General features: G+C 36.9%; 1 protein-coding gene across 1 annotated transcript in view; it reads left to right on the top strand.

Moving 5' to 3' along the window:
- LOC140146665 (probable ATP-dependent RNA helicase DDX52) overlaps nucleotides 1-27,647 on the top strand; it is an 81,750-nt gene that overhangs the window by 35,369 nt on the left and 18,734 nt on the right. The window contains exons 8-13 of the mRNA XM_072168534.1: nucleotides 187-390; nucleotides 1,374-1,464; nucleotides 2,190-2,312; nucleotides 3,163-3,389; nucleotides 4,151-4,222; nucleotides 6,398-6,490. Of these exons, the coding sequence (XP_072024635.1) occupies nucleotides 187-390; nucleotides 1,374-1,464; nucleotides 2,190-2,312; nucleotides 3,163-3,389; nucleotides 4,151-4,222; nucleotides 6,398-6,490 (810 nt within the window). The remainder of the gene's footprint in view (nucleotides 1-186; nucleotides 391-1,373; nucleotides 1,465-2,189; nucleotides 2,313-3,162; nucleotides 3,390-4,150; nucleotides 4,223-6,397; nucleotides 6,491-27,647) is intronic.

Below are 27,647 nucleotides of genomic sequence, written 5' to 3'. Positions count from 1 at the left end.
CATTTTGACAACATATTAACAATGTTATTGTAGTTTTCCACTTTAAACATTTTTGTGACCTTTAAAACCTAACATTTAATTGAATTAAGTTTTTTTCTGAAACCAAACACCCATTAAAAAATGTATTTTTGTGTTTGCTGGGATGCTACCTTTAAATCACCAAACCTTTTTCTTTTTTCTCATCAGTGTTGAATGGTTAATAGTGGATGAATCGGACAAATTGTTTGAGGGCGGCAGAACAGGCTTCCGTGAGCAGCTTGCAACCATCTACCAGGCATGCGACTCCAATCATGTAAGGCGAGCCATGTTCAGTGCAACATTATCTTACGATGTGGAGCAGTGGTGTAAACTGAACCTGGATAATGTTGTCATGGTTACAGTAGGTCAAAGGTGAGCTTCAAACATAATACAATAAATATGTATACATGTCTTGTATAATAGATATTGTGAATTGTGATTTACCATATGTGACCCCTCGGCACAACTGAGCCCGGATGTCGCCAGTGCCACTATTGAGATATGCTCCATCGAACTTAACAATAAACAATAGGAAACAAAGGATTTATTGACTGTTTTATTGATTTTTCATTACTTAAATGTCAAGTACTATCGACATGATATACATCATTTTAAAGCTAATTTCAAGCAGAATATTTTGGTTGAATATCTCAAAAATGATGATTGGCGACTTCAGAGCTCAGTTGTGCCGAGGGGTCACATATGTGATGCGATTAAGATATGAGTCTTGTGTCTTAAAATCAAAATTAGGTTTTCAATTTCATTACAAAATCCACTCTCTGAGCTTCCATTTTGCTGAATACCCTATTATAATTAGACTTACAGTTATGGTCATTTTAGTGTTGCCCCAGAACAATAAAATACAAATGAAGTTGAATATTATTATTGGCTATATTTCACAATCATTTTGCTTTATCACGTCTGATGTCGTAAACCTTGCAGGTTACACCTTGAACCATGTTTGAAATAAGATCATGGCAGAGGGAGCATTGTCACATGCTATACTGGGCAGAGTGGTCTTTGCAGGGGGGGGGGGGAAGGGGGTTGGCTCCTTTGACCCCCCCCCCTATGAGTTGGTATACTAACTTAACCCCTAAGAAAATTTTACCCAAAACCATCCCCCTCCTGAAAGCAAGGAAATTTCAACCACTACCACACTGTGCACCCACCCACCCAAATAGTGTAAAATTGAAAATTGGCCCACTGAACACAAAATGTTACCTTTAATTTGGGTAAAATTAGAATAAAATTTAAAATTGGCTTAGGGGACGCAAAATGTTTTTGTCTTTGCCCCCCCAGACAACTGACCCTGATACTCCACTGAACATGCAAAAATATTTATTTTCCTGTCACAGAAATGCAGCTACAGAGACGGTGAAGCAGGAGTTAATGTTTGTAGGAGATGAATACGGAAAGTTGCTGGCAATAAGGGATATCTTCAAAAAGGTAAAATAAAAAGAGCTGGATGCCTTTTTACAAAATTCACATACCGTATTGTTTGGAATAAATACCTCGGGGTATTGCATTTTTCCAAAGGGGGACATTTATTAGAAGGGAATTTTCAGTGAAAAAAATGGTGAACTACGGAAGAATCACTCACTTCCGGGTTCATATTCAAGATGGTGGCACTCACGGAACTGTGGATTTTTTCACAGTAAATATAAAAAGTTCGTCTTCAAACAAGAATCTGATGAAATTAGTGGAATTCTGCCATGATTAGGCAATGAACTGGAAGTGCGTGTCTCTAACAGGTTTTGTCCATGCAATTTAGCGATTGTTGCTGTGATGGTCGATGAGACAGTTTTAAGCTTACTCATAAAAATAATATAGCATTGAAATTTTTTGCATTTTTGTCCATTTTCATTGAAAAATTGGAGTGGGGGCATTGATTATAGAGGGCGCATTTAATACAAACAATACGGTACTTTATAGTGTGCAGTCTGTAATTACACAGTGCCGCTGATTGGTTGCTTCCATAATCTGCCATTATGAATTATTTAAGAAATAAAGGGTGCAGCATTATCCTTTACACCCAAATAATGTGTCCGAGGCAGTAAAAACATAAATAATGGGCGAAGAGCAGCCGAACCCATTATTTAAATTTTTTTACTGTCGAGGGATTAATTCTCACCAGCATTGTGTAATTCTATGTTGATTTGATTCATCTATAGGGCTTCCTGCCACCAGTGTTGATATTTGTCCAGTCCAAGGTGAGAGCCAAGGAATTGTTTCAAGAACTGATCTACGATGGCTACAATGTAGATGTAATAAATGCTGATAAAACTCAAGAACAGGTGAGTATGATGAGGCGAGTCACATAATATTTGACTCAATGACTCAATTTGAGTCAAATTTGTTCTCACCTTGATAGAGTTAAGCCACATATTGTGTGTATTCAGCTTGATGCGAGTTGGTTCACATATTTTGTGTTAAGTTGAAGTATATAATAAGAGAGAATGCCCCCACTAAAGAATTAGTAAATAAAATAAAGAAAAATCATAAAAATGTGAAATGTGCATGATATACACAAAAATAAAGAAATACTTAAGGGATCTGGAATGAGCGTTTCGACAGTATTTTTTGTGGGACATGAGAGCACATCGGACATATTGATCTGATATCATCAGGACATTCTTCGTATTCAGAATGCAATTCGATATGTCTGATGTGCTCTAATGTCCCACAATAAATACTGTCCAAACGTTTATACCCCATCCCTTAAGGGGCAAATTAAATAAAAGGCATGAGCTAGTCAAGAATGATAATGAGCATAGTGGTATGTAATGTCAATTAGTATGAACATGTACTGGGGCGAACTCGTCGTCAGGTATGGCGAAATGTCCCGTGTTTCCATCGGGACATACTGCAACAGTGTTGTTTTGGGATGCCAACATATTGGCTTGCTAATTGTGCTAATTATTCACATTTCGCTGAAATTTTTCTCACATAGAGCCATAAAGGGAATGATATTTGACATTGTACATGTATGTAAGTTTGAAGACGATCCATATCCTAAACCAATATGGTTTATGAATGCTATCATGAATTTTCGCCAGGCAACACGCTTGTGACATTCTTACCACAAAAAATATCTGGCTATAGAGTAACATGAATGAATATATTGGTGTTGTTTTTTCCCTACAGCGAGACAATGTTATAAAGAGCTTTCGTGCTGGCAAAATTTGGGTTCTAATCGCTACAGAACTGATGGGACGAGGCATAGATTTCAAGGGTGTCAATCTTGTTATCAACTATGACTTCCCTACCTCAGCTATTAGCTACATTCATCGCATTGGAAGGACAGGTAGAGCAGGTCGAGGTGGAAGTGCTGTGACCTTTTTCACTGAAGATGATATTGTGCAATTAAGAAGGTACTGTACATTTTTGAGGAGATATTTTTCCTAAAAAAAGAATGTGCTTTGCCCTCCTCAGCTCAACGAAAATGCATACCATACAATACATGTATGTAATTGTAAGGCCAAAAAATAGTGTGTCTCGGAGTTCACAAAAATCATATATCCAATGTAGAATCCACACTACCCCTGTGGAAGATGTAGCTAAAGTCTTCCACAGACGGAGTATGAATTTTAAATAGAATAAACAATTGGGTATCTTCCATACCAATTACTCGCTCCAGTTGTGGAAGATATAGATGAGTTGACTTCTGACGTCAATGCCTGGTAGTATGCGCACGCATCATCACAATTTCCATTGTTTTTTGCCTGGCAGTATGCGCGCACATCATATTTTGTTCAGGGCTCATGTTTTTAAAACTCCCGCCACATCACAATAAGGCTAATGAACAGAGTAGTGGTTGCATGGGGTTCACTCAAGCATATCGATATACCAGTCCCTAGCCTTTGTTGATAAACATTGAGGTCAACTCATCTATAGGTAAAGCCATAATGCAGGGGGAGTATGGGTATCAAAATGATTAACCTTGACCAATTACATTTGAAAAACATACTCCCCCTGTGAAACGTATTTCCAAAATCTTACACGAGGTAGTGTGGATTTTAAATAGAAAAGCCCAATGCATTTTTCCTTGACTTTTATTCTGTACACATCTATTTTCGCTAATTGTAAGTACATACCTTTGCCTTATTTTTGTTGTTATTATTTATCTTTTCAGCATTGCCAATGTGATGAGGAATGCAGGGTGTCCTGTGCCTGAGTATATGCTGCAACTGAAGAAACTATCCAAGTATGTCACATTGCACATAGTGTAATATTAGTTATCCCTTGTTTGTTCATGCAATACAAAATGTTATCACTTGCTTTCAGATCATATCAGGCCAAATGTGATATGACCACAAACCAGAAATAATCTTGGTATTGCATGTGAATGAACAAGAGATAACAAATTTATCATTTAGTAGACATAAATTTAATATCAATGCCAAATTAATGGGAAAATACCTAATTTTGTGGGTTTATTTTTGTGTGAATTGCTGATGTGGATCTCCTTTTTCTTGCAAACTTACTTTTGTGAATCAAGATATTTGTCATCTTCCAGTCAGGGGTGTGAGAGTTCCTCTTTTCAGCTGATTTCCTCATTTTTGGTTGGAAAAATGTATGTGATTGTGTTTTCTTTTATTTTCAGCCCATATTTGGCATTTTTACCCTGATTTCACGTTGTTTTTCAGTGTTTTTTAGTAATTTTCCTCTTTTTTGGTCTGTGGCCTCTCACACCCCTATGGACCAGTATTTTCTGTCTCACAATCACTATTTCTGTCATGCCTTCTCTCTAGTCTGAACTTGGGGTTGCTAATCCGAAGGTTCTCTAGTCCGAAGGGTCGCTAGTCCGAAAACCAAATAAAGTTTGCTAATCCGAAGGTTCTCTAGTCCGAATATAAAATAAGGGTTAGTGTTAGGGTTAGGGTTTAGGGTTAGTGTTAGCGAGCTTTATTCTATATTGGGACTAGAGAACCTTATTTATTATTCGGACTAAAGAACCCGATATTCGGACTAGCCAACCTTTTTCAGAATTCGGACTAGGAGCCTTCAGACTAGGGAACCTTCGGACTAGAGAGTTCTCACCATTTCTGTCGGGGTGTACGTATTCTGCATATACATGTATGTAGGGGTGTGTACTATGTGCTGATTTGGTTTAAGTTTCATATGCCATTCTAAAGTATCACTACTACTGAACTCAAACTTGGTAGAAATGATTATTGGGTAGAGGACTTACAGTGACCTGAAGGATGTTGAGGTCAAAGGTCATCTAGGGTACAAATGAGGTAAATATGCATGCTCAAAAATTGAATTTTCCCCCTGAAAGTAATAGATTGCTACTAATACTTACCAATCAAAATACTTCTTACGGAAAGGGTGAAGTGGGGTCAGTGTCAGCCAAGGGTCTTATTGTACACAATTTTTGTAAAATTTCAGGAAATAGCTCTCATTAGATTGGGCAAATACTTGCTGGAAATAAATGTGAAGATGTGGGAATTATGTCAAAAACAACTAGAGGTCCTCCAAGGTCAAAGGTCACCAAGTGGTCAAATAAATGCTCCAATTTGCATGAAACTTGGTGGAAATAACCACAAGGAGAACACAATGATGAAAATCATCTTTTTGCTCCAGATCTGTCTCTGGAGGATTTGATACCAGTATGAACTTCTTTTATTTCCTGGAATATCTGTGGAATCATGGGGTTTGCAATCACTTGGTCTGAGCAAATAATGCATTTCTGTCAATGCTCAATACAGGCGAGGCTAATGTACCATCAGTGCCATTGGTTCATTTTAATGTATAAAGACTGCTGAATTTGGAACCAGCAATAGGATATTACTATTGCGGTAAAAATAACATTCATTACCATAAAGGTTCACCTATGGCGCACATGGGCTCCTTTGCCTTGGGGTAAATTTCATGTAGAAATTGAGAGCTCTCTCCTCTGAAAATCCCAACAAGAATTAGGGTATGTGCCCTTATTTGCTGGTGGGATGTTTTGGGAGGGCACTTTTAGTTTCTGCCTACAATGCCAGTTATGTCAAGGGAGCCCACAGCGCCATTAGGCCAATCTTTACGGTACATGTATATACCTGCACATGCAATGCAGAATTCATCCAGCCACATCCCCTTTTAATGAATTAGGCATCTCCGGAACATAAATATTGTTGAATATCATCTCTTATTTGGTTTTCTATTCTTAATCTTGAGAATTTAATGTAAACCGATAACCAATCAAATTGGTATACAAAACAGTAAAGTACAGGAATCGCCATGATGTCTCTCAACCTCGGACACATTACTCATCCACTCCATAACTTAATCACCATATTTTGCACCCAAAACAAGTTTTTGGTCCCAAAATAGCTTTTTATGAATTCACTATGAAGAACTTAAGGCATATTATCTGTTATTTGTGTTGCAGAAAGCGCAAGAAGAAGTTGGAGAAAGGACAAATGCGACGGAAGACAATCCGGACCTTACCCACACCAGAGCTGCAGAAAGCCAAAAGAAAAAAGTAACTTTAATTTGCTTATAAACCACACACCTCATATTTCATAATTTCGACATCCATAATGTATTGTGATTTTTAAAAAGAAATTTGTCCATACTACTGAATTCAACTAAAATTGTTTCCTTCATACATGTATATTACACATCACAGATTTCACTATGCGACACCCAAAATGAACAGTATATCACTTTTAACCCTATGAGAACTACCTGCCGATTGGCCAAAATGAAGATTGTGTCCAATTTCGAACCAATCAAGGAGGGTATCATCTGCAAATGCAAGACCATAAATAGTTTACAGCCTATTCATAATTGGCAATTGAAATGAGCATTTCAAGTTATTAACCAATCAGAAATGTTGTTAGATGACCAGTAGTGTCCATGGGGTTGAATCTGCAGTGTGTGATTTACATACATACATGTATGACGGAAAGTTTCTAGTCAAATTCAGTAGCAGTGGCAAGTTTTTTTGTTTTTTTAATAACTACATTTTGGGTGTCTAAATCAAATGACTTTAAGTACAAGTACAAATTGCCTGTATCTCAAAATGACCTTTTTGCGCACAGGGATGTCTGGTAGCAAAATAACCCTTACAACACTGGTCCATAAACAAGTTATAGCCTCATCAACTGTTATCAGCCAAAATATAAAGCCCTAAGTGCAACACTTTGCATGAAATGTGTGAGAGCCAGAAGGCCACAAGTACAGTAAAAAAATGCCTGTATCATTACATGTCATTTTTGCACTAAGGGCCTTTTGGCTCGGACCCCTCAATATATTCTTTAAGAAAAATAAAGCAGCCTTTATCATGCTGTTTACTCCATGATGCATTTTGTACAGAGCTAACCTCATACACAGGCAATTCTACATGAGACTTTTATTGTTCACTTTTCTCCTTGAAGTTTTTGGTATGAAAAGCTCAAGTTATGTTTTCCTTTAAGGATATCAAAATTTAAATATAGAAAGAAGTGCCATTATTGTTTGATTTTAGTCTTTTGCTGATAAATGCTGGTGGCACATTGTGGCCCCATGCATGACAATACAATAATGGTGGATTTATGTCTGTGTGTTTGTGTGCATGCATTCATCTGTGTGTCCCTACCTTGTCAATGAGATATCTCTCGATCTAAGCGAGTATGTGCATCTCCCACCTTCGCAGCATAGATGCATGACGAGTAGCACACCACTAGCGAACAAAAAGACGATTTTTCCCTGAACTGGTTTAAAATATACAATATCTGGCGTCCCACGACACACAATGGCAGCGTAAACTCAAGTTGATTGACAGGTTCGCAATGGACTATGGGATACTAGGCTGGTGCGAAATACGAAAATAAAATAAACAAACAACAAACAAAATGTAAAAAGATGGCCGATGTCTGAAAGACGCCGTCGCTAGTTTCTCGTAAGTTTTTCGAAGCTATAAATCACAATCTGTGAGCTTTAGATCTCCTACGATCTCATGAAATTCCATCTCTGAGGGTGTAAATATTTGGATCCGTCGTATGCGATGTTTTGATGTGATGTTTTATCTGATGATCTTGAAGTAGTTTCTACCTCTCTACTCTACCAACGCCGAATTCGTCACCCACCCGCTCATCGAAGCGTTACAGAAGGCTCATCCTCATCGAGACAAAAGGAAGCATCCAGGAAAGCAGCCTGTTGTCCCATCTACAGCTTTTCTGGCCGCCAGCAGCATTTATTCCTGCAGCAAGTTCTCGTAAGTCTTATAAACCACTTTGGCACTGCATGATACCCAACCCGAGACTCCGAGTCCGAGTTCAGCACCTCCCTACTTCATTTTTTGTTGAGTTATTTCAGGGCTGTCATTGGTCAACTCTCACGCATTGGCCGTGAGTCTCACGCATTGGGTCACTTTCTCACGGTCTCACGCCAAGGTAGTATAATCTCACGACTAGGTAGTAAATCTCACGCAAGAAGCTGGAAAATGATTAAAATCTCACGCATATTCATGAATATTATGTGTTGGTCCTACCCCCCCCCCCCGCTTTCACATTATCGAACGCCGTGGCTCAAATAATCATGATTCAAAATGAACATTGGAGTCGGCAAATCCCGGTACGCCTCTGTCTCACGCCAATCAATTCCAAAAAGTTGACAGCCCTGGTTATTTTGGCGTTGGCCACTCATCTTTTCTGTTGTTTTGAGCCACGCGACTACGCCGGCTCTGCACATATCGCTCATTCTACAAAATCCGGTGCCAATCCACTAAAAAAATTGAAGACAGGTGCTTTTTGTGTTTTTTAAATAAGAGTAAATGTATCACTACTTTCAGTCTTTAATTCAGATGTAAAAAATTGCCAACACCTGTTGCATATTTTTCTTTCAGGAAGTCATGATGTTTTTTAAAACACTAAAACTCAATGTAATGTGAGCTACGTTACCGACTACAAAATGGGCTGGTTTTACTCAATCCAAGATCATAAAAAGCAAACTATACTAAAATGCAGAAAACCTTTGACGAGCGCGTATTGTAAGGATACATCGCGTATTTACTGCGTTGCACGCACTTGTCTCTGATTGGCTGCTGAGGCGATCTGTTGTTGCCAAGTGGAAATTTATGAATGAACTGTGCGCCGTACGCGTTGTTAGCGCCGAATTTGCAACATCACGGTAGTCGCGCTCGTAAAAGGTTTTCTGCATAAAGATCACGTGAGTGAAATGTAAAATAGATTTCACCATTTCATAGAAGTTTTGAAGATGCGTAAAGGAGTGTGTAACGTAGCTCACAGCAACGTAGTTCACTAGTTTTTAATGTTTTTAATGTGATTTGCGAACGTTAGAAGGTTATGTCGGTTAATTCTAATATAAATGGGGTTCGACCACTAGTAGCTTTCACATATTATTAGGAAGTACATGTAATACAAGTACATACTATAGAATCCTGGTAACGTAGCTCACCAATCTTAACATGGTCGGTCGAAATATCAATGTTTACAACATTTCTATGCCAAAAATGCTACAGCATCACGATTTTTACTGTGATTTTAAAAAACCTATGAGTGTTTCCTTTCAAAAACCGCAAATTACATTGATACCTCTGTTTTACTTCTTTCCAATAACGTGTGTTAAAAATGGGTATTAACGTAGCTCACAGCGTTTTGGTGGAAAGTGCGATTTATTTTAGAATTACACAAAGACGTTTTAATCACTAAAAAGTAATGTTGATAAACAATAGGATATGATGGTTGGTTATCTAATTAAAAAACAACAAATATGTAAAGAAATCGCATTTATTCATGCCTGTTGACTCTATGATTGCGTGTAGCCTGCACGCTCCTGACATTTGTTCTGATAATGCATGATTATGATGCCTGTACACTACTTGACAGTTAAACCTGCATCGCCTGCTCCTCTCAACCTAACTCATCTTATAAATGTATGTCTGATTGATTACAGATGCCACCCTGCCTGAGATACCTGCCTGTGTAGTGGGGATCGCTCTTCAACTACGTCCAGGGATCCGCGAAAGAGATCCTTCCGCCTGAACTTTCTGCTGCCAGTATACCTGACCCTCGTACTAACTTTTATGTGTGTGTGTGTGCAAACTAGTGATAACTGTGATATAAGTATTGAAAGGAGGAATATCCAACAACAACAACAACAATGGCAGTGCGTGTAGTACAGACCGAGTTGAGTAGATGGGGGTTTGGGTTGGTTCAAAAGAACGAATTCGAGCATTACAAAATGATTTCAATTACTAAGTTTGATGAAAAAGGAGTTCTACGGGCTCAGGAGATGATAAATTTGAATATGCGATGGGTGCAAGGTGATGTGGTAGACGAGAATGGTGAGGAGGAGTCCAATGCGGAGTTCGTGATTGCTCTTGGTGTAGAAGGGAATGAAGAAGTCAAGGAAGCGGATTTGCCAGTAAAGATTGTACCGAAGTTATCATATAGCCACAAGGCAAGTTACATCATTCGATGATTTATGATATTGCTGAATAAGAGTGATTTTCTTTCTGTGTTGTATTTGTAGTATTATTAAATTAAAAGGGCATTTCGTGATCCACAGAATCTCATCCCCTACTTTTCACGGAAGAACGGCTGTAATTGTATTCTGTCGGTCGGACATCCGGCATGAACCGGTTGATAATAGCACTGGAGTGAACAACATTCGCATTCACTGAACTCTGGAGTGTATCACAAGCTATCACACTATTGTGCCAGGTTGACTCTCTGCAAATAATATGCAATAAGTTGTTTTCACTCCAAATGCTTTGACTAAATTTTTTTTTCCGTCCCTACTGGAACTTTAAAAAAATCACCTCAAAATGTGGTGGGACAGAATTTTACAGGTCTATATTTAATTTATTTCTTTATTTTTGCAAAGTCCACTGACAATTTTTTTAGTGCTGAAATTGTCTATACAGAAGAACTTTATAATACCATTTTGGGTGTACTCGTGTATTATCCTGTCTGATCGGTACCACGAATCTAAAAGATTTCTCTAAAACAACTATTTTCAAGTCAAACAACTGTTTCCAAAACATGAAGTTTCCACTAAAATCAAAGAATCCATAATGATATGCAACATGGAGGTGGGGTGGCGATAAATTTGTTAACCCCAATTAAATTTTGCACAATGTGCTCAAGAAATTTTAAAAAGTATGTGTTTTGGGGGGGAGAAGGGGTTTAGAGCAACATTGATTTTTCAATCAAAATTTCGATGCACATTTATAAATTTATGTGTGCCAACATATAAATTCCGGGTACCAATAAAAAAAGGCATAAAGGCAAGTCTGATGTCATCACCAAAGTCAAGTTGAAACAGAATTTCACTACCGGTACTAAAATAAATATCAATCATCGACATGATATATATTCACTCATATTTAGTTTATTTGTTAACACATATATATCATCTTTGTATTTCAGATAGTGGCCAAAGATGGAACTACTGATGAAATTCCTCTGATATACTTGTATGATGTTACCAAGGTAGTTCAACTTATCATATATGGAAAAATAAATACATTCATCTCCTCACACAAAATATTCTTACACAGTACCTACAAACACTGTACAGTAGGCCTACTTTCTGAGTCAATGACTATGAAACTGTAATGCTGGTTTCATACTTTCCTGCCACTCTGGCGACAATTTTGCTTCACTGCGCAGTTGCACCAGCAGCAAGCCAATTAATATATCGATCACTTTAAGTCAACTTGGGAGTGCTGCTGCTCTGGACGTATGAGAACAGGATACAATTTTGGCAAATGAGCAGAGAGCAGTGCTGAGCAGCAACTTTGGCTTTCATAAGATAAGTACAAGTCAAGGGTTGACAATCAGAAAGCCTTAACTCACAAAGGATATTCCTTTGTGAGTTAAGACCTTCTGATTGTCAACCCTCGAAGTGGCATTATGAAAAGTCACACCGCTCAGTGGCAAACAGCAGGAAGTATGAAACCATCATAAGATCTATAACAATGTTCCAAATATCAAAACCCAATGTAACCTTTAATGTGAATTTGGCAAAGAACTTAATGTCAACAGACTTGTGCAAGAAGCTCATGTTACATTTATTGTTCAACATCAAATTGTACAATATTAGAAAGTTAAATTGTGCATAAATTGAACACCTTTAAGCACAGACATATAATGTTCACTTGTAAACTCTACAGCCATGTCATAATACATTGTAGAATTAATTTTACCTTTAATTTGCCCATGTACAGACTTACAAACTATATTTACCTTTATAAAATTTAACAAAATTGATAGTTTATACCCTCTCCTAAAGATTGTTCAGCTTAAAATTGGGGATGTGGTACAGGTCTACCAACTAGGTAATCCACTTTTAAACTGTAAACATTCAACATGATTTAAATACATCTTTGTGCTGTCACAAAAATTCCCCAAATCACATCCCCAAATTCAAGCAACTATATGCTTTTAACCTCTCAAGTTAAGATACATTTTGATTATCACCTTATGTAACAGTTCTATTTATCTCTTGTCTAATACACATAATGTACACCTTTTATTTACAGGTAGCAATGAATGCAGTTGATACATGTACATCTACTATCACAACAGATAATATCAGCACAACAGGGCCACAGGCAAATAACAAATACGATCCGCAAGGGCACGAGTTGTTAAAGCAGTTGCAGCAACATTTAACAGAATCAACTAGAGTATTCAAGGAGGAGTTCAGATTAACTGGATGCAACATGAGGCAGAGCTACCAATTTATACTTCGGATGTGTAGGTGTCAAATGCTTAAAAAAATTCCTGTACAAGTTCGCGTTCAGCCAGAGCCAACAAATGCAGTGGATCGCAATGCAGTTGCTTTTCAAATTCAATTATATGATGACCCTTCATGGAATACAGTTGGCTATGTATCTGTCCATAAATTACCTAAAATGCGATCAGCAATTGATAAAAGAGAAATTATTGATGTAGAAATTGAAATCCCCCAATATGGTCATAGTGCCAGAATTCCTGGTTATTTTGCTTTAGTTAAAATTGTAAAGAAAAATAAGTGGATGCCCAATGACCCTAATAATGTTTATCTTAAACCTTAAAGGGCAAAATGTATTTCATTATCACAGCCAACTACGGCAGTATAATGTTATTGCCATAAGGCTTCTCTTTAATAGTACCATGTGTATCATATTTGGTACAATTCCTGTACAAGTTTGTGTTCAGCCAGAGCCAACAAATGCAGTGGATCGTAATGCAGTTGCTTTTCAAATTCAATTATCTGATGACCCTTCATGGAATACAGTCGGCTATGTATCTGTCCATAAATTACCTAAAATGCGATCAGCAATTGATAAAAGAGAAATTATTGATGTAGAAATGGAAATCCCCCAATATGGTCATAGCGCCAGAATTCCTGGTTATTTTGCTTTAGTTAAAATTGTAAAGAAAAATAAGTGGATGCCCAATGACCCTAATAATGTTTATCTTAAACCTTAAAGGGCAAAATGTATTTCATTATCACAGCCAACTGCGGCAGTATAATGTTATTGCCATACATGTATATGTGAAGCTTTTGTTACAAAATTAGCATTTGTAAGGTTTCTCTTTAATAGTACCATGTGTATCATATTTGGTACAATTCCTAGGTACAAGTTTGTGTTCAGCCAGAGCCAACAAATGCAGTGGATCGTAATGCAGTTGCTTTTCAAATTCAATTATCTGATGACCCTTCATGGAATACAGTCGGCTATGTATCTGTCCATAAATTTCCTAAAATGTGATCAGCAATTGATAAAAGAGAAATTATTGATGTAGAAATTGAAATCCCCCAATATGGTCATAGTGCCAGAATTCCTGGTTATTTTGCTTTAGTTAAAATTGTAAAGAAAAATAAGTGGATGCCCAATGACCCTAATAATGTTTATCTTAAACCTTAAAGGGCAAAATGTATTTCATTATCACAGCCAACTACGGCAGTATAATGTTATTGCCATACATGTATATGTGAAGCTTTTGTTACAAAATTAGCATTTGTAAGGCTTCTCTTTAATAGTACCATGTGTATCATATTTGGTACAATTCCTGTACAAGTTTGTGTTCAGCCAGAGCCAACAAATGCAGTGGATCGTAATGCAGTTGCTTTTCAAATTAAATTATCTGATGACCCTTCATGGAATACAGTCGGCTATGTATCTGTCCATAAATTACCTAAAATGCGATCAGCAATTGATAAAAGAGAAATTATTGATGTAGAAATGGAAATCCCCCAATATGGTCATAGTGCCAGAATTCCTGGTTATTTTGCTTTAGTTAAAATTGTAAAGAAAAATAAGTGGATGCCCAATGACCCTAATAATGTTTATCTTAAACCTTAAAGGGCAAAATGTATTTCATTATCACAGCCAACTGCGGCAGTATAATGTTATTGCCATACATGTATATGTGAAGCTTTTGTTACAAAATTAGCATTTGTAAGGCTTCTCTTTAATAGTACCATGTGTATCATATTTGGTACAATTCCTGTACAAGTTTGTGTTCAGCCAGAGCCAACAAATGCAGTGGATCGTAATGCAGTTGCTTTTCAAATTCAATTATCTGATGACCCTTCATGGAATACAGTCGGCTATGTATCTGTCCATAAATTTCCTAAAATGTGATCAGCAATTGATAAAAGAGAAATTATTGATGTAGAAATTGAAATCCCCCAATATGGTCATAGTGCCAGAATTCCTGGTTATTTTGCTTTAGTTAAAATTGTAAAGAAAAATAAGTGGATGCCCAATAAAGGGCAAAATGTATTTCATTATCACAGCCAACTATGGCAGTATAATGTTATTGCCATACATGTATATGTGAACATAATAAAATGAATATTAAATCTGTTCATCTGGACTTACTATTTTGATAGCGACAGTATCGCGTCTCATCCAAGACGCATCATCAGGCTGACTGACCAGGTTGTTGACTATTGACCTGTGATGTACTTGATGGTATGGCGTCACAGGAGTCGCCGGGTAGCTTCGGATTGCTGCATCGTAGGTCCTTGACAGGTTGTGGCGAAGGTTCCTCCCGCCGGACATGTATTGCCTCCTTAACTCCTCTTTCAAACCACTTATGTTCTCTGTCGAGCACTAGCACATCCTTGTCCTCAAAAGAATGATTGGCAAATTTGAGGTGCGTATAACCTGCCGAATCGTTCAAACCTGTAGAACTGGGTCTACGGTGCTGATACATTTGTGCAAGGGTTGTTTAGTCTCCCCTATAGATCACTTGGCATATGACGTCATTGCTCGTAAGTAATCGCGCGTTTTATGGCAATTTCAATTGTTCTTTGCCCTGCAGTGTGCGTCCGCATCGTAGTCTGCTAAGGGCACGTGCATTTTAAATCGCCCGCCACATTTCATATAGTACAGGAAAGCCATTGAACAGTGTAGCGGCTCGTTCGAGCATATCGATAGACGAGTCCCTCGCCTTTGTTGATAAACAGTGATGTCAAGTGGTCTATATAGGAGTTCTCACAGTCAGAGTCTTTGCACTGGATGGCATAAACAATATTACTTTGTTTATTGCGGGGGGTTGTCCTTGGGATGCACTAGTTTCTGTCTCAAAGTATTGCCCGGTTTCAAGGAGACGGGATGTTGTGTTCCCGAATATTCGCTTAAGCTTCTCCGAAACCCCAGCAAAGTATGGGATGGTGATGTTCCTTGGACGAGTGCTCCTTGTGGCAGAGGAATCAGACAACATAATAGTCAACAACCTGGTCAGTCAGCCTGATGATGCGTCTTGGATGAGACGCGATACTGTCGCTATCAAAAATAGTAAGTCCAGATGAACAGATTTAATATTCAATATTCATTTTATTATGTTTATCTACCTGGATGACTGAGAATATTCACAAATTTATGTATATGTGAAGCTTTTGTTACAAAATTAGCATTTGTAAGGCTTCTCTTTAATAGTACCATATGTACCAAACATTTGGTTTCTCTTAAGTGTGAGTACTTTCATAGATAACCAAATCTGCAAAGCTAAAGTTACAAAATTGGCATTTGTAAGGCTTCTCTATCATATGATAACCTCCATACCATGTGTTCCATTATTTAGTTTCTTTGAAATGTGAGCACGTTCATAGATGCCCAACTCTGTGAAGCTATAGTTACAAAATTTGCATTTGTAAGGCTTCTCTTTAATATAAATATAATACCATGTGTATCATATGTCTCTCTGAAGTGTGAGTACTTTCATAGATAACCAATTCTGCCAAGCCAAATTTACAAAATTGGCATTTGTAAGGCTTCTCTATGATATAACCTCCATACCATATGTACCAAACATTTGGTTTCTCTTAAGTGTGAGTACTTTCATAGATATCCAATTCTGCCAAGCTAAAGTTACAAAATTGGCATTTGTAAGGCATCTCTAGAATATGATAACCTCCATACCATGTGTTCCATATTTAGTTTCTTTGAAATGTGAGCACATTCATAGATGCCCAACTCTGTGAAGCTATACCGTAAAACCCTGTCTACAAGCATATAGTATGCTTCTGATGAAAGCTACATTAATCCAGTCGCCATTATGGAGTTTGAGCAAATAAATTACGGATCCAAGCATATACAAACAAGTATTATTTTAAGACCGATCTATTGTATTGGTATATTAACGCTTGCTTCGAATTAATTAAGCTTTTATAAAAAACACTATATGTGCTTGTAGACGGGGTTTTACGGTATAGTTACAAAATTGGCATTTGTAAGGCTTCTCTATCATATAACCTCCATACTATATGTACCAAACATTTGGTTTCTCTTAAGTGTGAGTACTTTCATAGATATCCAATTCTGCCAAGCTATATCACCTCCAGTCACCAGCACTAGTTTTTAAGTACAGTGTGTGCTGCGTTGGCTTAGCGTTGTTTCCTGCGTGTACATATGCGTCACTTTGATCGCCCATATTAAAGTATGTATACGCACAAAGTAACGCAAATCTAAACATGATGAGTGCCGGTGACTGGAGGTAAATATATAGACCATACATGTAGGTACAAAATTTGCATTTATAAGGCTTCTCTTTTTATGCTAACATTCATACCATAATGTTCCATATAATTGGTTTCTTTGAAATGTGACTATGGTCATAGATACCCAACTCTGCTATATAGTTACAAAATTGGCATTTGTAAGGCTTCTCTATAATAAGGTAACCTCCATACCATGTGTACCATATTTGGTTTCTCTTAAGTGTAAGCTTGTTCATAGATAACCATTTCTGCCAAACCAAAGTTACAAAATTGGCATTTGTAAGGCTTCTCTTTAGAATAATAATACCATGTGTAAGTATATATTTGGTTTCTCTGTCTGTGAAGCCTTTGTTACAATTGCATTTGTAAGGCTTCTTTTTTGCTACAAATTTCATCATGTCTTCATTAGCCAACACTCGTGCCCTTGTGGATATAGTGGCCTCATCGTGCAGACGTCAAACATCATCAATCTAGATAAAGAATTCTGGTGGCAAAGCTTGTCACAATATTAATGGCAATCGTATTCTACCAAGAAATTGACAGCTCCGTTTTACATGATTGAGTGAACAATATTATTTTCCTGCACAGTTTAATATGAAAAATGTTACTTCCTATCTTCCTATTTTACACAAATTAAAGTCGATATAAGATCAGTTACATTGTATTAGATGAAAGTCATTGCTTATTTAATACTTGTTCAGTGTTTATTTATATATATGTGTGACACCATCTGGTCCATGGGGGCCAAAAGCGGCAAATTTGAAATTGAGATAAAGGCAAATATATGTACTAAAAAAACCCAATAAAATACATAAGCAAATAGACATCACAAAACTTTTTAAAACAAAGTATGCTAGACCTTTGGTGTTTTTCAGTATATGATAGCCTAATATTTGTTTAGGGTAATACTTAGAGTAACTCAATTTTCAAAAATGCCTCCTTTAGCCCCATGGTCCAGATCGTGTCACATATATATTATATTCTGTGGCGTTAAGTGGTACTTCTTGGGAAAATACTTACTTTTTCCTATTTTTTATAAATTAGATTAATTTTGTTTATTCTCTCATTATTATTAATTGTTCTACATAATTGCCTTGTTAAATGGTCATATTTTTTTCTATATTAAGCACAAACATACATTCCATTTGAATCTGTGTTGACATCAACACTCCCCTCAGTTGACTGAATTTAATTAGTATGACTAATTTTAGTCATTTCATTGCAGTTTTGAGGTTAATTCAAATGCAAAACATAATTTCTGTTTGTGATTAAACAGTTGAATACGTCAAGAAACAATCCAACATATAATAAATTTTAAAATAAAAAAAAAGTGTATTTTCCAAAAAATTCCACTAACACCACAGAAGATATACATTTGTATACTGGCACAAAACAAGGTTTGAACAATCCATTTTAACTCATCCTAAGTAAATGAGTATTTGTAAGGCTTCTCGTTGGTATAAAATGTCTGTGGTAGATTTGTATCCAATGTAGACAGCAGACATTTTGTGCCTGATGAAATTTTCTTGATTTTGCCAGAAATGCTGAACTAAAAAGCAGTGATGCCAAAGCACTCTTATTGGTATACTTGGCAATCACTTGCCGCTACTTGCCTGAAATTGGGCTACTTAAGCCAGTGTCAGGTCGCATGCAGTAATTTGATGTGTTTTCCTTTCAATTTAGCGATTTATAAAGAAGTTTAGTCTTTGAATCTCCAAATTGCAATTGCAGTGGGTTTTATTGATCGGTCAGTAACTTGCCAGTAAGTACCAGAGTCAAGTGCTTTTCCACCCAATTGGGTGATTTGCATTCTAATTTCAGGTAAATCTGAAGCTTAAAATTGTGCTACTTAAGAATCCTCTATCGCAGCCTGGTGAGTCAATGCATCGCGCCTTGGCAACACTGCTTAAAAGCTATCATATCCTACCAATGACTTTACAGCACATTCTTACAGTTATTGGCAAGGTTCTTCAGTGGTCTCAGCCTGGCAATTTGGCATGTTGACTGTATAAACACGGAATTGGGTTCCTGATTGGCTAACATCTAAGAGGCTAATGTCATCATCACACTGACACATCATTTGCTGATCGAGCTACATAGTATCACCTGACGTTGTTCTTTTTATGCGATAAATCAGAAAGAGCAGTCAGACACAGCTGAAGGACCTTGCCAAATACTGTTAATATTCTGGTTATTGAAATGTTCCATGCAAGATGCAATAATTGTTAAAGTTGGGCATATCATTTTGACTCATCTTGTATATTAATAATCGAAGATAGAGATCATTGAAAGCCCAGTACAACCGTGAAGTTGTGTACTAATTGCAATTGTTTTGCTTAAAGTATTAGAGGAGGGTTTCAAGATTCAAAATATGCCAGGTGCCAGGAAGGAACCTTTGCATAAATTGAGTTATTGAGATCAAAGGTCATATGTGACACGATATGGTCCATGGGGGCCAAAGGAGGCATTTACTTTATACATACAATAGGCTATCATTTACTGAAAACACCAAAGGTCTAGCATACTTAGTTCTAAAGTTATGAAGTTTTTGATGTCTATTTTCTTATGTATTTTATTGTTTTTACTCCATATTTGTGCCTTTATCTCAGTTTCAAATTTGCCGCTTTTGGCCCCCATGGACCAGATTATGTCACATATGGGGGATTAAAGTTGAATATGCACAATACAGCAAGTTGTTCACCTGGTCCCAATGAATAAAAAAGTCAATGTTCATGTATCTCCATGATGCCTAATCAATGATGTACAGGTTAAAAGGTACAATAACAATAACAATGTAAAATGCTCCAAATTGAATAGAAATAGTATCATATTATTTGTAATTTACAAACTTTACCCTTTTATAATTTTGATTTTACCATTTGACCTATTTCTACCTATACCTCGTTAATTAAGCATTATATGACCATTGACTTTTTTACTCCTTGAGACTAATAAAGGTAGAACTTTTGCATAAGGGTGTCTTCGTGGCACACTGCGTCCGGGATTCTGAATCTACATACCCCTGGTTGTAATTTGGTACACAACTTCCTTGACTAATAACATTCTATGTAACATTACATTAAGGGAGCAGGTAGGATTACTCAAATTGAGAAATTTTAGACATTGTTTTGTATTTTATCTGTAAAAGTAAAAGTAATGATGAAAGTTCCAGTACATAAAAGTATACATTTTCAAAAGGCAAATGATGCAATGAATCCAACTAGCATGGCAGATTTTTGCCAATATGAGCAACTTTTGAGAAAAGCACCAAATTTGATTTTCTAAGTCAATTTTTTCGGTTCCCCCATAACAAGTTACCCTAAATATTCAAATTGACAAAAATTGTGTATTTGTGACCCATTCTGACAAAACCAGGAACAAGTCGCATTTTTGATATTTCATGATTTGATTAAAAATATTAACACATGACAATAAGCTTCAAAATGGTACCAGAATTATATACATAACATCAATACTTTTCAAGATCATTTTGTAAATGATACCTTGATATTTTTGAGTAACAGCTGTTCTAAGTAATGAGCCATTAGTTTCCTGCTTTACACAGGATTAAATAGGGATTATCATAGTTCAACTGTAAATTATTGATTAAATAAACCTCTTTTTGATTTGAAAGTCCGCTCAGTCCCAAGGTCAAATACTATGAAATTAAGAATTCCAAAATTAGATTTTTTTTTATGGGAATGTCATCTTTAAAGGCCTATAACTCAAAAACATGACTGGCAACTTGTTCCGGGTTTTGTTGGAGCTCTGGTCACATTTGTGTTCTCAAAACAGTAAACTGTGCAATTCAAATTTTAGACACAAAACAAGTAACGATTTTCTCAAATTTTTGACAGGTTCCCTTGAAGCACCAGAAGGAACTTTTGATGAGGAGACAGAGGGCAAAAAATTTTTCTTCGTTTTAAAAATATTGGTCAAAAAGGATAACAGTTTGACTTTTTTTTATCCAAAATGGATGTTTTAAGGTATTTTAAAACAAAGAAAAAAATATAAAAAATTGAAAAAAGCGTTACTTGTTTTGTGTCTAAAATAAAATTTGAATTTTTAACATATGCATAGATAAATAAATTTTTTGACTATATCAACCTGTTCAAGTGGTACCTAGCCATTAAACCATATATGCTGATCACTTACACCTGTAAGATTAGTATCTCTGAAAAAGCGGTATTGTACCAGTAAAGCGGGGTGACTTTGGACACGCATATAGGACAGGGTTGCTCAATTTAAATCAATGACTTTTTTCTAAAAAATCATTGATTTGAATTTAAATCAATGATTTGTTTGAAAAAAATTGTGATTTAAATCAAGCAACCCTGTCCTATATGAGTGTCCAAAGTCACCCCAGTGTCCAAAAAGTCACCCGCTTTATGGTATTCAATCTATGATTGCAGACATACACAGGTGATGAGTGCAACCTGCTTGTAGTGCAGGGCAATAGGGCAATGGTATAATGGATATAAACTGGCATCAAAAAGAAACTTATAATTTTTTCACAATGTCATCTCTTAAATCCTGTCCATAAAAATGAAACAAAACTGCACACAGGATTACTTCAATACTGTTCTTAAAACACTGGTCAGTAACCTGTTTCTTGAAGAAAGTGTGAAAAGCAGAAGCAGCCTTGTTCTAACACTATTCCACCTACTCTTTGGAAATTATCACCTGTTTAAGGATCTTCTATGCTTTTTTTGATGGGTACCAATCAGGAAGCTGTTCGTGTCAGTGCATGTTGCTGTTGTGTCAGTTGGACAACTGCTTGGTTACTAACATGTGTTTAGAGTAGAGTATTGAAGTAATTCTATGGGTGTGTAATTTTGGTTCATTTTATGGACAGGATTTATGACCTTGTGAGTGTCATTTTGATGCTAGTTTAATTGCATTTTAAGGTAATTTGTACATTAACTGATAGACTGACTGTGTAATATGATGCAATAACATGAGTATAATTATAGACAATTAAAATATTAAGAGTGCATCTGAAGTCACTGTCAATCAAACTCCCTATGACCTGTACATAGTGTGTAAAAGAAAGGTTGATTCATCTGGTGCCAATTTTTTAGAGAAAAGGAATCGAGAAAATTGTGAAAAATTACGTACTTTTAAAAGGTAAAAAGCAACCTTTTTGGCATTGTTGACATGGTGCTTTCAGGTAAAAAGTTTCCCACTAAACACATACAGCCTGTCTCAAAAAAATTGTGCAAGTGAAAAGTGCCCTCTATGGCAATTAGAAAATACCGTTGTGACATGATGCTTACATCAACGTCAAGGCGTAGACTTAGCTCTCTAATACCTAGTAAATGTGGCACAACTGTGATTTTACCCTTTTGTTGTTAACTAAACATATCTCAAGATTTAAGCAAATTGAACAGAACAAACGGCATTTGAGAGCTAAGACTACGCCCTTGACGTTGATGTGAGCATGATGTCACAACTGTATTTTCTAAATGCCATAGAGGATGCTTTTTACTTGCACAATTTTTTTTGAGACAGGCTGTACAAGAAATAAGTCCCCCTCTGAAAATTTCAACATAATATCATAAAGTAAAACTTTGTACCAATAAAACTTACTTAGTAATAATTATACGAGTGCTGTGTAAAAATAAAAGATGTTCATGACTTCATGGCTGAATGAACCCAAATTGAAGACAAAAACTGCCCTTTCCAAAAATCACAAAGTAGGACTATGCTTGTTAACTATAAGGTGTATTAGGACAAGGAATGGAACTGGCCATCTTGCAACTCACTGTGCTGAACTCTGCACCAAGGGGAATTGCATGGCTGAATAATCAAGAATCGATACACATTACAGTAAATGTTCACTTGGTGAGGATTTTAAACTGCACTCAACCACACAAGTTTTTCCATTAGTAACAAGCCATTAATCAACTTTTGTGACAAGCATAGGCATATAGTTTGTGACTTTTGAAAAGGGCAGTTTTTGCCTTCAATTTAGGCTCATTCAGCCCTGAAGTCATGGAAATCTCTCATTTTTACACAACAGTCATTACACTAAGCCAAAAAGAAACTTATAATTTTTCACCAGGCCATATCTTAAAATCCTGTCCATCAAAATTATTAACCAAAATTACACACAGGATTGCCTCAATACTCTACTCTAAACACATGTCAGTAACCAATCAGTTGACCAACTGACACAACAGCAAAATGCACTGATATGGGACAACTTCCTGGACCACATTCACAGCCCTATTGGCACCCAGCAAAAGAAATCTGTGAGAATGGCATCTTGAATCACAGGTCACAGCAACCAATTTTAACAACATTAAGTTAAAAACATTAAAGAGAGTCAAAACAAACTTACCAGGATCATTATGTCACATGTCCAAACAAATACTGAAGTCCTTTAGTAACGAGAAGCATGGGGCAATCTTCCCCAGGATATCATCAGGAACTTGGTTGGAAGCATTAGAAGCAGGTGCACAGCATGCGTGCAAGCGCACGGTGGACATACCCGTTACTAATGGACTTCATTATTTTGTTTGGACATTTGACATGATGATCCTGGTGATTCAAGATGCCGTTCTCACAGATTTCGTTTGTTGGGTGCCAATAGGGCTGTGAATGTGGTCCAGGAAGCTGTTCCATATCAGTGCATTTTGCTATTGTGTCAGTTGGACAACTGCTTGATTAATGACATGTGTTTAGGGTAGAGTATTGAGGCAATACTGTGTGTAATTTTGGTTAATTTTGATGGACAGGATTTTAAGATACGACCTTTTGAAAAATTTCTTTTTTGGCTTAGTGTATAATGATTTCAAAGGTAATTTTATTGGTACAAAACAAAGCCTTACCATTTTATGACAAAATGTTGAGAGGGGGGGGGCTTAATTCTTGAGCTGTGTTTATATGAACATTCAACTCATCACCACGACACTTGTAATCAAACTATACCCAAGTTTGATTGAAAGATGACGTCAGATGCAAACTAGTCTTTTATTCTGTCTTTAATTATAATAGGCCAGGCTAGAGCCAAAATTCTTGTGAGCATATTTCTGTTGCAGCAGATGCTGCTGCGGTAATTTTCAACCATGGTGCTTATTCACAGCAAAAGAAGATCAGTGTGAATGATAATCATGATCTGTGGCTCTAGAAGACTTGAAATCAGGTAGTTCACTGGGTAATTTGTGGAACTTTGTGCGTACTGTCTTTGCATGTGGTACTGGGCAGGAAGCACGTCCAGCAATGAATATTGCCGAACAGTCCCTGGCCCTGACCCGTAGAGTGTGCAATCTCAGTGGGTTGCCCTCCGTCTCCTCATCAAAAGTTCCTTCTGGTGCTTCAAGGGAGCCTGTCGAAAAACGCTGGTTTTGCGTCTCATACCAAAATGGTAAATCTTCATACAACTTCTTCAAAAATTCACTATTCAAGAAGAAAAGAGAAAGCAGATACATGACAGTAAATTTTAAGCATATGAAGATTTGTAAATACATGTATGTATTTATCCATATGCCATATTTTTCAAGTCTTGTGGCATCAATTTCAAGTCTTGTGGCATCAATTTCTCAACATTACAAAAAAAAAAATGTCATGCAAAATAAGACTGTCAGATATATTTTGGGATCGGGCCCCGTTCCCACATTGGTCAAAACGAGTTGAATAAGGTTGGGATGCTTTCAGTCAATGATAGGGTTATTCAGCTTAAACTAAATCATGCTTTTAAGATTTTTCATAATCTTGCCCCTGAATATTTTAAATTGCATTTTAGTTGTATATCTGCAGTTCACAGGCACAGTACCAGGGGTAGCCCATACAACTTTCTTGTTCCTCTTTGTAAAGGTCAAGCTAGTCACACATTCTACAACACCACTATTCATCATTGGAACGCTTTGCCAAAGGGAATCAAGCAAGTTAATAAAATCAATACTTTTCTCAAAATTTTTCTCAAAAAACACCTTGCTGGTCAAGCTAATTAATGTGAGCTGGTGTCACTTCATGTGCAATATTTTGTGTTGGTGTTTCATATTTTTTGTCTTCAGTGTTCTTTGCATTCCCCCTCCTCTCACATGTTTAAGGACCCCAATGGAAATAAGAAAAGCTTTTTGGGCTATCCTCGGTGCTCTGCTGTTTTATAATGTGTTGTTTTTAAAATGTGTACATCTTATATTATTGTTAATTGTCTATTTGTATGTAAACATTGTATTGACTGAGTACCGAATAAAATAAAATCAAACCTACAATCCTTAGGGCTCATACATGTACCTATTTACACAGGTCCACCTTTCCCATGACAGCTAGGCTGAGGATAAACTTCATGGACACCTAGCCAAACCAATTATTAAAGCTGTGCCCTTGTCTATAGGTACAGGCCGTAACACATGCATGTTCTACTGGTGCAAACAGATATTTAACGTTAAAATTACAGTTGTTTTGAACATTCTCCACAATTTGCACATTGAGCTATAAATAGCAGTATGTACAAAAAGTCAGTGTGTATTTGGATGTAGAGAGTTACTTCCTGGTTGGGAAGAGGCTGTGTACACTTAGTCTGGTCCATAAAACATGTTTGTTTGTTTTATATCGCCTTACTAACCTGCAGAGAGGTGACCAGGTGCTCTGAAATTTTTCAGTGTGTATGCTATTCCATCATTATGTTCCTGAAAATTGAGAACAACAACTCGCTATCATTGGTATCCCCAGCCCGGGGATGTTCAGGGGGCAAATGTAGTTGTCTTCTCCTAAATTCCTGGCACTCAATGTTGGTAATCACTTCAATTATTGTCTCCATAGACATCCCAAGGATACCTTTAAGGGGCCTGTAATGACGAGAAAGACGAAATATCTTGATTTGTTAAAGTAACGTTTTTAAAAGAAAAATTGTGCTCATGATGCAAAGCAGACAAGTATGCATGTCCTTCTGAGTGTGACCATCAATTTAATAATAAGCGGGTGCAATAAGGAATCTCTTCTTTGGGGACACCCTCTACATGTTAAGGTAGTGTAGCCTGTGATTGAGCAAGGCATATATTTATCATTCATGTTATTAACATGCTACAATAAATTGAGAATAAACAAAACACATTGTAGTACCTTTGAATGATTAGTGTGTCTGTGAAGATAAATACAAATGGTGTTTCAGTATGGCTAGTACTTTGGGTTACTACTTTTTTTTTGTTTTTTGGCCACTTTGCCACTGGATTTTCTTAGAATCACATGGAACAATAAAAACATGAAATAAACCTTTAGAATGGAATTTGATTAACAAAATTAGCTTGAGTGTTTCTGCTAGCGCCATAACAAATGCATGTATACCAAAAAATAAATAAAATAAATAAAAGCCATTTCTGGAGTTACATGGATTGTTACACAATACTTTATAAAAATTTGCATATGAATTTTTAACTGTGTTTTCTAAGCCTTTTTGAGCATTTATATGACGCCCTTGAATGTGTGCCCAAAATCTCTTGTCTTGCCCAAAATGATGTCAATCACTACATCAGAATCCATTATCAATAATTACATAATATTCTGAAATCTGAATCATAAGACACTTCCAATATCTATCTCTTCAACATGCTGCAAGGAGTTTCTTCAGAATTGAAGTGAAGACCAGCAAAGACACAATAGGCTGATGCTGGGTTCGAACCAACTAATTTAGATATAATCTAAATGCTCACCACTTGAGCTATCAGCCGTGATAGTATCTCAACTCATCTAAACTATACAAGACTTACAGATCAGCCAATACAAAATGTGAATTCAAAGACGGAAAGCTTTCTGAAATGCATATATTATTGAAATGTGGGTTAGACGGTCCACAAACTTAACTGGAAGAGCTCCCCCCCCCCCATGAAGTGATTTAAGTGACTACTTTTAAGAGGAAGTAAGGCATTTAGTATACATGCATGGTATGTGCAGTTAATTTTATACTGCAAAGTATAATGGGATAGTTCTTTCAGCTGCTGAATTGACTGCCATTATTACCTATTGATATCGATGTATCGGAAGTCATAGCAAGTCGGTGCCATGGCATGTACTCGTCTAAAATCATGTTCAACATCTCGTAGTTATATTGGCTTCTCTTTCTTTGCTTTGAAGCTTGGGACTGATGTTTGCTCTTGATGGCTCGCCCATCATGGGCCTCGTGCCAATTTGCTAATGTCTTGATGTACTTGGCTTCCTTTTGGTAGCCAAGTTTATGTAGGCTATTGGCAACATTGTGGGAGAGCAGACTTTCGGCATCAGGCACACTTTGCTTGTTGTCTCCCCGAAGTGCTGAATGGGTAAGACCAGAATGGGGATCTTCAAGAACTTCTGAAAGTGATGACATTTCCAGTTCTTCTGGACCACCCATTCTGGTACTGGTTGCAATTCGTTTGTGAATGTGGTGATGGTCGCTCGGTCCATGAAGTCGGATCCTGCAATGCATTCTGGGATGTATGCATATACAGTGTGATCTCTTCCCGTTTTGGTGCTGTCGTTGATGAGGGATATGTACATAAACATGGCCACAATGGTTCTCAGCGACTCTCTTACGCCTGCTTCCTCTCCAGGCCAGAGAGAAAGCTTGTGTGGTGGTTTGAGTAGCTTGCTGCGGATTTGTGCCAGTATTGCCTCAAGACTGACACCATTTGCATGCAATTGTTGCACCTCCTGAAGAACCTCTTGAGGATGATTTCATTGGCATCAATTGCAATGTTCTTGCCATTTAC

Source organism: Amphiura filiformis, chromosome 2 (assembly GCF_039555335.1).
Source record: "Amphiura filiformis chromosome 2, Afil_fr2py, whole genome shotgun sequence".
In the NCBI taxonomy this organism is placed as follows: Eukaryota; Metazoa; Echinodermata; class Ophiuroidea; order Amphilepidida; family Amphiuridae; genus Amphiura; species Amphiura filiformis.
This window is presented reverse-complemented; position numbering and strand designations above follow the sequence as displayed.